Here is an 11438-nt window from a genome sequence, read left to right as displayed (position 1 = left end):
CTCTTCTTATACCCTCTTCTTGGACTAAGATAAAACTATTTACCCATTTTTTTAGAATTCAAACTTATTATTAACCTTAATCTTTGATAAGCTTTTTCTAGTACGAAGAATTGCGTATGTTTTCCTCTCTGTTTGGTATGATGTGTTGGAAAATGATTCAATAAATGGAAATGGAATGAGGTGGGTAAAATATTGAGTTTACTAAGATTAAGTACATTATTATTCATATTAGCTGTCTTCAGTATTTTACTACTTTAACTGCTTCACTGCAATATTATATTTAAATTTTGGTTTAACATTTAAAATTATATTTATTAAAACAAATTTTAAATCAAGATTTAATCCCTTCTGAAAGTCTTTTGTTTTAATTAAAACTATCTAAATTTACATAATACAAAAAGATAAGAAATCCTAAAATGAAATTTGAAAATGAGATTTTTTAATTTTTATCCATAATCTTATAAATTAAATTGACACACTCAATTTTTGATGCTTTTGAAAGCTTTTTGTTTTAATTAAAACTATCTAAATTTATATAATATAAAAAATAAATATTCTTACAATAAAATTTTAAAACTGAAATTGAAAAATGAAATCTTTTAATTTTTATCCTAATGTATATTAAATTGATACACTTTATCTTAGAAAGTGAAGCTTACATAAATAAATATAAATACTATATCCAAAAACAGGAAACCAAGAAAGAAGAAGAAGGAGAAGAAGAAGAGAAAATCAAGAAAGAAGAAGAAGAAATAGGAAACCAAGAAAGAAGAAGAAGAAAGAGAAGAAGAAGAATGAGTGACGAGCAATCAGATTCTGCAATGATGAATCCATGGGATATCGGAGACCCGTGCGATATGATAGACTTTGATGCCGACGATGAAGCACCGCAGTTTGAGTTTGAGTGTCCGCCTCTGCCTGAGCCCGTCTGGAATGGGGACGAAAACAAGATTGTTGCCGCCAATGTAGGTGAGCCGTGTGCCATGGACGTGAGTGGTAATCAACCACATCAGCCGGTTATTGATGAGTGTTTGTCCGAAGCTATGAGGATGACAGAGCACTATTGGGAAAACCCTTTATCTGGTTATCAACCATTTCAGTGTCAGCCTCAGTCACGTGCCATTGACGTGTGTGGTAATCAACCACTTCAGTCTCACCCTCACCCTCAGCCTTGGTCTCAGCCTCAGCTTCAGCCTTGGTCTCCGCCTCGGCCTCAATCTCAGACGGATATAGTAAGGACGCTGACGGATGAGTTTTTCGCTGACACGTGTGGTTATCCACCATCTCAGCCTCAGACTGAGTGGGATACCAGTAGGAACACGTTCGAGCTGATTCCCAATGTCGGTGGTCATCCTCAACCTCAACCTCAACCTCCGGTCTGGACTTGGGAGGAGAACAAAGCATTTGAGTCAATTATTACCAGTTGTTTTCAGGATACTATCCAGAACTGCTGGGAGGCCGTGGCTGTTCGTCTCCCCGGCAGGACCCGGGCACAGCTGCAAGAGCGCTTTCAGAAGCTGATGAAGGACATCAATGCCGTCCATAAGGGTTATCCTACAAGCACTCCTCTCAATGCAACACCACCACCACCATCACAGCCTTATTCGACTGATCACCATCACAGGTCGGTATTATTTTCATTCTCTTCTTATTTCGCAAGGTTTATTATTTCTTTCTATTCTTTCTGTTTACTTATTCTATATTTTCTTTTTCTTATAAGTTTTATGAACAAACCTAATAAACAATGAACTCTTCTTTTTCCCTTTGATTTGTTTTTGAAATAAATAAAATATTTTTGTTTACATGAAATTCATTGATTATCAAATATTTTGTTTATTATCATGACAGGGAGGAGGTCGTGCCAGCTGCAGAGGAGGAGGTAGTGCCAACTGCACAAGAGGAGGCAGCACCAACAAACACAGGATATCATCATTGGACGGAAGATGAACATAGGTATTTTATTATTATATTACTTCTTTTTACCTCTTATTTATTTATTTATTATTTAGTTGAATATTGGTATTTATAAAAAAAAAATGTGAAGCAACTAATATCAACATATAGGAGCAATTCTCTTGATTTAGATATATCTCTAACTTGTCCATGATGATTGTATGTTGCCTACAATATATAAGTCTAGCACCTCTTTTTTGCAAGATCGACTTCACTGCTCTCTTGTTAATTAAAGCTTGCATACATCAGTGTTTTTGTGCATCAATAACTAGTAATTTGAGCGAATTCTAAAGTAAATTTTATTGATTGCTAAATTTATTTTGTTTTGACCGTGGTTGGCATAATTAAATAGTTTATGTTTTTGTTTAAAAAATTTTAGTATAAAATTTGTTAATAGTTATTTCAAAAATCATATTTTGGTAGGTTATTTCTTAGAGGGTACCAAAATGAAGGTTCACACTGGAAAAGAATTTCAGAATATTATGTAAAAACAAAAACTCCTAGTCAAATTTCCAGTCATGCTCAGAAATATTTTTTACATCAAGAAGATTTAGCTAAAGGAAAAAAGTTAAGGAAAAGCATTTTTGATGTAATTTGATCATCGTAAGTCATTTCTTTACTCTCAACTACTTTATTTAATTCAATTTCTACTAATATAGAAAATATTTAATTGGCTATTTTAAACTCTTTTAAGTTATTATTCATAATAGTTACACTATTTTAATTGTTTTTCAATGTAGAAATTGTGCCCTAATTCAAGCTTTTTAACCGATGGAGGATTTGCTTAAAGGAGGAAGAACATGTAAATGGTCTAAAGATTTTTATTTAGGTTGCACATATCTAGTTCGAGTTAATTGTTAGCTAGTTTTGTAAATGAACAATGACCGGAAGATATGTTTGAAAAAATAATTATGTAGGTAGGACGATCATTATAGATGTAATTGTGATTTATAACCTTTTTATTAATAATATTTGATTTTCTAGTTCTCCGGCCTTGATGGCAATGCCGAAGGGGACGGTGAACTAGATTTTATCTCATCTATTTTTTGTTCTCTTGCTTGAGTAGTGTTCAAGCCATTCTTTCTCTTTTGATTTCCCATTAATCTTTTTTATGTCATTGTTCAACTCCTTGCTTCACCTCTTTGTTTCATTATAGAACCTTTATGATCTTGAGTGTCTTTGACTTGATGCTTTAGTTTAATTTAGTGCATTATTCTTGTTATGATTCCAATAAGCTAATTTAGCTGCGAGAGTTTAATTTCATTTGCACTTGAAGCTATTTTGTTGCTGCGTTACATCATGGTTAGGTAAAGGTATTTTGAAGCTATTTTTTTTCTGACGATATAAATGTAAAATTGTCATGCTGATTTCAGTAATAGAGAATATTTGTTGACATGGCTTAGTTATTATCCTCTGTTGTCTTTTTAGTTGTACTCTATTCTATGTTAATGGAAAAATATTTTAAGAAAAATAAAATTCATATTATTTCTCACTAATCAGACTCAAACATTAAAGTCATGGTGCTCCAAGTTATAAAAACTTTGGATGTTGTCTTTTAAATTTTAAAGTGGACAGTAGTTGCACATAAGTTAATTATATGGGGTATGACTAAAGAAACTTCAAATTCATATTATTTATTTATTTGAATATTGATGTTTGCCTACAAAAAATGTAGGCATTTTATTATAATGAATTATTATTTTGTTGATTGCTAAACTCATATACAATAATATTGATCACTATGTTTGAATGCCTTCTCACAATAAGGCCCAGAAGCTTTAATTGTAGAGAAAAGCACAAGTGAATAATGTGATGCTGACAACAGAACACACCATGAATCCATAACATTATAAAGAATTACCTAGTCCAAGGTTGGACATCTTGCAAGAACATAGTACATATTGGTTTGGGAACCAGATTTATGTCTGTTACAATCTTGTTTGAAACTTAAATAATTTTGGAAAAACAACAGCAGATGTCACCTTGCTTTTCACATGGACTGTAAGTGAAACTTTTTTTTGGACTATTTACTATTACACTGTTGGTGTTTTAATGTTTTATCGTATTCTTGGCCCTTGGAGTGCTTAATGCAAACAATTGATGTATGCATTCAGATCTGTGTTGGATGACACAACTTATTTTTTATTTTTTCTTTTATTATTCTTGTTAATTTTTCATAATTATATTTTTTATTACAATATTTTTCATCTCAAATTTTTTGAATGAAAAAAAATGTGAATAAATTAGATTTTCAGAATTTATTCTAGTTTATTACCAAATAGAATACAAGAACACAAAATTGTGTGTCTCTGTCCTTTATGTCTTGTTCTCAGTGTCTTGTTCTTAGAAACAAACGCAGCCTTGATGTATGCATTCAGATTTCTGTTGGAGGACTTTCTGAGTTTACTGGCGATCATTCTAATTCAAAGATGTAAGAAAATTGTAACTTGTTCACCTTCTTTGTGAAAATCTCCCATTTGATTGCTCTTTATTCTAACATTCAAGACACATATTTTGTCATGCTAGGGTGAATGATAAAGTTATAATTTTTCACAATATTTCATTTAAACTTGAAAAATATTTATTCATTGTTTTGTTATATCAAGTTATTGGTTCCATCATGTTTTCTTCTCCTGGATAAAGCTAATTATTTTGTTCTAGCTTCTAAGCATTATATAAGACAAGCACTTGGATTTTCTTTTATTTGGGTATCATAAATAATTTCTTGTCAATTATGACAATTACAATGTTGAAGACTTCAAGTCCTGTCAAGCATCACTGTTTCATAATATTGGAAGCCTAAACAATTACCCCTTTTGAACTCTTAAAAATGATGTATCTTGTAATATCTTAGGGCAATCTTTTAGGATTGGTTTTTATATTTTCTTACATTACGCCATTTTTCATCTTTATTTTAGTATGTTTGGGATTCTAATATTTTTCAAAACTAGGGATTGTTACTTTGTAATTTATCTCATGGTACATCTCATCATATCAGAATGACTGAGTTGATTGAATGAAGATATCATGATGCAGATTGTAATGCTGTTTTTTCAGCTTTTGTTGCTTTTTTGTTCTTCTTATCCCCACCCCATCCCCCTTTTTTTGTTGATGTTTAGCATGTGTTTACATTGCACTTATGAAATTCAATCATTTGTATTTTGGTTCATGTGGTGCTAATCTTAATCTGTGATTTTCTTTGAAAGCTCTTCAAAAGATGTCTATTACAGCAGGATATTAACCTTTCTGTAACCAATATAGTTATTACATTTCACTGAAACGAATTAGTACTATTTGTCTTTTGACCGCCTGAATTTCGCTGAAACTGCCATGCCTTCAGATCCAGGATCGTCGATTAGTGCAGCTGTTGCAGCAACTCTGACTATTCCTTCAGATGCTCAACATTTTCACTAGCACGGGACTGCCCTGAAGTCAAGTTTCTGGCAGGAAGGGTTTACATTAACAGGTTGGCTGAAGAAAACTTGTATAAAATTTCCTGTCTGAAGACAGCTTAACTAAAGAAACTTAACAGGTGTTACACTAAATTCTATGGTACTAATGGGGATGCAGCTGCAAAGATTGCGCACGATGCTATTATCGGTAATACTCTTTGATGAGATACATTAAATTTTGTATTTGTATAGTTGGGATTGCTTCGAAACTCAATATTGAGAACGGTTCAACTAGGTATCCTTTAAAAATAGTACAACATTCAGCCTTTTATTGCAATAATTAAAAAAAAATTAAAACAAACACAACTAAAAATTATGAATAGATTTACTGTCTTTTTAAAATTAAATACACATTCAAAATACAATCTAAAAAAACTGAAATTTAAAATTTAAAATTTCTATCTCTATTTCAGATTTAATATATTTAATTATTAATATATTATAATTTAAATACATATCTAAAAATCAAATTATTCAAAATTCAAAATTTTGATTTTAAAATTATAAAATAAACCTTAAACTATCAAATTATTAATTAAACTCGTACAAAACACTCAAAGAAGCAGAGAAGTCACGTTTGCGCCATGTCGAAAATCCAGAGGCGCACATGGAAAACTCAGAGGTGCACATCGAGAAGTCATCCTCCGCTGTAGTTCATCCGTGCCACCTTCGTCTTCCGCGCTCATCCTCAACGCTGCCTTCCTCCTTTTCGGCGCTCATTTACAACGCTGTCTTTTTAATGTTTAAATTTAAATTTTAGATTTATGATTTTGGATGTGTTTTTTTTTTTGGTGACTTAAAAGAAAATAAACAAAAACTAAGAAAGAAAAAAAAACAAGAAACTGTTTAAGAAAGGCAGTCCCGCTGAATACTACTCTCAAACTCCTTCCAAGGCAATGGAAGCTCCACTTGGGGAGAAATAGTCCTCATTGCAGTCTTTGCCATGATGTCTGCTATTGTATTTGCATCTCTCAAGATCAACCGAAGATCAGCACGCCATTTCCAAGACATGATATCTCGGATTTTTAACACCAAAGGATTAATAAACCCAGAGCAATCTTGTAAATTATTGACAATAGTAAATGCCTCCACACAGTCTGTCTCACATATAATGTCTCTTTGTCCCGAGTCCCATGCTAAAAGAAAGCCTCTCCAAATAGCAAACAACTCTCCTTGCAAAATGCTACGACTCTCAATTGTTCCCAGACAGCCTCGTTGCCACCTTCCCTTCCAATCTCTGCTAACACAAGCAAAACTAACTCGAGCACCACTGCCAGGATAGCTAGCATCACAATTAATCTTAAAGGTACCCACTGAGGGGGGAATCCAAGAGCCACTAATGGTTGAGGGGATAGATAGTCGTTGCAACTCAAAAATATTTCGGAGCTCCTTTTCTAAGGACAAAGCCATACCAATCACCTTGTCTGTGGTCCAATGCTCGTGAGGATGAAAGATCTCGTTATTTCTCGAACACCAAATCCACCAGAGACCAGAAAAGAATCTAAAAGGGTGCTGTTTGCTATTATATAAGAACCAACTCATCAAATCCACTGGTTGATCGGAGATCCCTAAAGCTTGCCAAACAAGTTGGGCTTTTGGACAATCCCGAATACAATGTAAAACCGATTCCTGACCTGAGAAACATCGTGGACAGCTATCCGTGTGCGAAATGCCCCTCCTAAAACGAAATGCAGCAATAGGAAGAGCCTCCCAAAGACATAGCCAGGCCAAAAATTTGTGCTTTTCTGGAACATGTTGACGCCAAAGCCAAAGCCAATTACCCTTATCCTCCCAACTAAACATCTTCTTACTGAGCCACAAATAACCACTATGAGCATCATAAACCTTTGAGGCCGCACCAGTCCAACACCAACCGACCTCTGAACCAACTTGAACATTTGGGTTGTAAGAGTTAATGTTGCTCTGCAAAGACTGATTCAGATGAGAATAGATATTCTCAAGGTTCCACTGTCCAGATGACCAAAGGTCCAAGATCCTGAGATCCGAATCAGAAATGTGAACATAATCCATCTCCTGACATAGTCGCCCCTCTCTTCTCCATTTAGAAAACCAAAAGTTCTGTTCCAAATCCCCAATGCACCAACTAAAACCTTCCTTCAGGATATCCCAAGCTCGACATATACTCTTCCAAACATAAGATCCCCTTCCTCGAGACCGACTAAAACAATCAGCCTAAGAAGAATGGTATTTCTCCGTCAACAGTTGAACCCATAGCTTGTCGGGATGGTGAAAAAGTTGCCAAACTAGTTTTCCAAGAAGAGCAATATTGGCACAAAAAGGATCTCTAATTCTCAGACCTCCAAACTTCTTAGGAGTGACCAACACTTTCCAGTTAACTAGATTCAGGCCTCTACCATCAGCTTGACCCTTCCATAGAAAGTTTCGCATCATGGATTCTATCTTATTAGTTACCCCTTTAGGGAAGAGAGATACTTGCATGCGATAAGTAGGAATCGCAGTCACTACCGAGTTGAGCAAACAGAGTCTGCCTGCCTTATTAAGCAATCTCCCTTTCCAACTGGCTAGCCTTCCCCGAATCTTGTCCAAAACATCGTTGAAAGTTGCGCGTGTCACCCGAGAGTGATTAAGGTTCACCCCTAAATACTTGCCCAAGTTCTGGACGAATCTGATGGAGGAGACTCCAGTAAAAATCTCTTTTCTTGTCGCTGAAACATTCCTGGAGCATAGCGCTTTAGATTTTTCCACATTAACCTTCATCCCAGAAGCTCTGCAGAAATTTTCCAAAGTTACCATTACAGTTTGAACTTGTTGTTTTTCAGCTTTACAGAAAAGAAGCAAATCATCGGCAAACATCAAATGAGAAATTCTTGGACCCCTCTAGAAACCGCAACTGGCTTCCACAAGCCCTTATCAACTTGCTGATTAATAGAACAGGACAATCTCTCCATACACAACACAAACAGATACGGTGATATAGGATCTCCTTGCCTAAGACCCCTGCTCGGAGTAAAGCTATTTAATCTATCCCCATTCCAGAGGATAGACAGTGAGGAAGCAGTGACACAACGCATAATCAGATTGACTATCGGAGGAGGAAAGCCAAAACTCACCAGAGTTTGTTTCAGAAATCCCCAATCCACTCTATCGTACGCTTTCTCCAAATCAATCTTAAAGGCCAGGGTGCCTTTCTTTGACTTTGTCTTCTTCATAAAATGGAGAACCTCTTGTGCTACAATGATGTTGTCAGGGATTCCTCTCCCCGGGATAAACCCTCCTTGAAGGGGCCCAATAATCTCTTTGAGATGGGGACGAAGTCTATTGACCAGGACCTTCGTTATAACTTTGTAAACCACATTACAGAGACTAATTGGTCGGAAATCCTTCATGGAAACCGGGTTTTCTACCTTCGGAATAAGAACCACAAGAGTTTCCATCATCCTTGGATCCATATCCAAACCAGAGAACGCATGACGAACCATAGTCCAAACATCAAAACCAACAATCTTCCAGTATTCTTTAAAGAAGAAAGCCTGAAACCCATCAGGGCCCGGCGCCTTAAAAGAATGCATACTGAAAACAGCCGACTTAACTTTTTCCAGAGTAACTTCATAATTTTAGATGTGTTACAATTTTTTTTAATGTTTAAATTTAGATTTTAGATTTATGATTTTGGATGTGTTTCAAAAATATTTTCTGTATAACTTCATAATTTTAGATGTGTTACAATTATTTTTTAATGTTTAAATTTAGATTTTAGATTTATGATTTTATATTTTCTGTATAACTTCATAATTTTAGATGTGTTACAATTATTTTTTAATGTTTAAATTTAAATTTTAGATTTATGATTTTGGATGTGTTTTAAAAATATTTTTGGTATAACTTAATATTTTAGATGTGTTACAATTGAAAAAGAAACTACAATTGAAAATATTTTAGTTTATGTATATAATTATATTCGACCATTCATAATTGTATTATTAACATTTATATTGTATTATTAAAAGTTGACTGATTTTAGATGTGTTTTAAAAATATTTTGTATAAAATATTATACTATCAGATGTGTTATAATCGAAAAATAATTAAAAATATCATACTATCAGATGTGTTATAAAATATCATACTATCAGAGTGTTTTTATGTTTAAATTAAAATATAATTAAAAATGTTGAACATAATATTTCTTAACAAATTACATAAACACATGTGTGGAAAATAATGATACCTTTCATCAATGCAAAATGAGAGAGTGCTTCAGCTGGAAGGTGGTGATGGTCTTCACCAATGAAGACGAGATGGAGAATTCAGCTGGCAGCGTCCTTTTTGGTTTGGAATTCACTAATGCGTGTGAATGTTCCGTAGAATAAGGAATTTAAAAAACTGTATCTGTTACCTGAAGTTACGAAAGTAAAGCAAAGTCATCTAACCACCAATAAAGTGGGTGGGTTTTAAAATTTAAATTTAAATTAAAATCTAATTATAGATATTTTTGGTGACATCTAATTATAGATATGTATCTATAAAATAGGAACATGTTACACTAAAAAAAATAATTAAATATTATTTAAATATAATTAAAAGCTGATTAAAGACTGATTAGTATTGTACCACTAGCATTTCCCTGTATTTATCATAACTAGTGTGGTAATACAATATATATCTTTCCCATTACATAGCCATTATGATTCTCCATGTGACGGAGATAGATATTATTTTCGATTTTTTTTTTTTTGGATATTTTTTCTCAAAAAAAAAAAAGTTACCATCTTATAAGTATTCATAAATCTCTACTCTTTGATGGAAGAATATTATTTTTAAATGTAATAATAGTATAAATTTCTTCTAACGTGGCAATAATAACAACTTCTTAAATTCATTATTTTAAATAATTTTCTCATGGAAAAATTAGTTAATTATTTTTTTAATAGAACATCGTATATAGAGATATAAAATTAAAATTAACTTGATATTTATTAGAATTAGTAGATGGATTCTCTCACCTTAGCCAGTTGGATATTATTGTTACTATATTATATTCGGAAACTCCAAACTGCCCAATTTTCCAGGCGGCAGCTAAACACGTTTAAGTTTACACATAAAACCTGGCAAATAAAATCACACGTGGAGAAAAGTAAACGATTTTGTTTATTCTTGTAATTAAACTATATTTCCATTTTGCAGCTACTATCTCCAAATCCTAGCTAGCATTCATGCCATTTTGTTAACCGCAAATATTTGATAACTATAAAAAATAAAAAATAATTAATTATTAATTATTATTAAAATTAATAAATATAAAATAAAATAAAATTAAATTTATTTTCTAAATTATCGTTTGTTTTTTGTCATTTAAAATATAATTCGTTAGTCTTTTTTTTTTTTTTACCAAAAATATGAAACTCGAACCCGCAACCTCTTAATTGAGTATGGAAAAACTATGTCATTTGAGCTATTACTCATTGGCTATAATTCGTTAGTCTAATATTATCATTTATTAATTATATATATGTGTGTGTACATACTAAAAATAATTAGTAAATCAATTTTTATATATTTATATATATAATTTAATTTATTTTTAATATATATTTTAGTACATATTAATAATTAATTTTGATATAAATTTATACATAATAAATAAATAACTATGTTATATATATATATTAAAATTAGTCATCAAAACAAGTAATTAGAAGTAGGGGTGTCAAAAATCCCCAGGAGGCGGGGATCCCTGCGGGGACCGCCCCGAATGGGGCCCCGTTGGTGGGGAAATTTTCCCGTGGGGATGGGGATGGGGAGCAAAATTTCCCCGAGACAGGCGCGGGGACCCGAGCGGGGATCCCCGCCCCATCCCCGATAATTCCCGGAATGTTTGAAATTTCTTAAATAACCTTACTTTATTTCTAACATAGGTGGGTTTTTTAGTAATCTTACCAATTAAAAAAATCCTAACCCTATTATTCAGTCTTCTCTACTCACTGTGTTGTATAATTTTGATTTTCTCTCCTTTTATGTATCTAAAGCAATTAGACATATATGGTTTATAAT

General features: G+C 33.0%; 1 protein-coding gene across 3 annotated transcripts; it reads left to right on the top strand.

The window, feature by feature from the left end:
* Window positions 1-695: 695 nt before the first annotated feature.
* On the top strand, window positions 696-5656 carry LOC107612086 (uncharacterized). Of its 3 annotated transcripts, none has more exons than XM_088497112.1 (4): window positions 696-1624; window positions 1849-1953; window positions 5294-5419; window positions 5486-5656. In XM_088497112.1, the coding sequence occupies exons 1-3, from the start codon at window positions 795-797 to the stop codon at window positions 5310-5312; spliced, it is 954 nt and encodes a 317-aa protein (XP_088353238.1). In that variant the 5' UTR covers window positions 696-794; the 3' UTR covers window positions 5313-5419; window positions 5486-5656. The 3 variants fall into 3 exon arrangements, with proteins under 3 accessions (XP_088353238.1, XP_088353236.1, XP_088353237.1); XM_088497110.1 differs by adding an exon at window positions 2694-4384 and having other exon boundaries at window positions 5294-5656; XM_088497111.1 differs by having other exon boundaries at window positions 5294-5656.
* Window positions 5657-11438: the final 5782 nt, after the last annotated feature.

The sequence above is a fragment of the Arachis ipaensis genome, chromosome B8 (assembly GCF_059453495.1).
Source record: "Arachis ipaensis isolate K30076 ecotype BB chromosome B8, ASM5945349v1, whole genome shotgun sequence".
NCBI lineage: Eukaryota > Viridiplantae > Streptophyta > Magnoliopsida > Fabales > Fabaceae > Arachis > Arachis ipaensis.
This window is presented reverse-complemented; position numbering and strand designations above follow the sequence as displayed.

Coding starts and splice junctions, on each gene's coding strand:
- LOC107612086 (XM_088497110.1), top strand. CDS start 795: ATGAGTGACGAGCAATCAGATTCTGCAATGATGAATCCATGGGATATC. Junction 1,625..1,848: donor TCGACTGATCACCATCACAG/GTCGGTATTATT, acceptor TTATCATGACAG/GGAGGAGGTCGTGCCAGCTG. Junction 1,954..2,693: donor TGGACGGAAGATGAACATAG/GTATTTTATTAT, acceptor TTTTCAATGTAG/AAATTGTGCCCTAATTCAAG.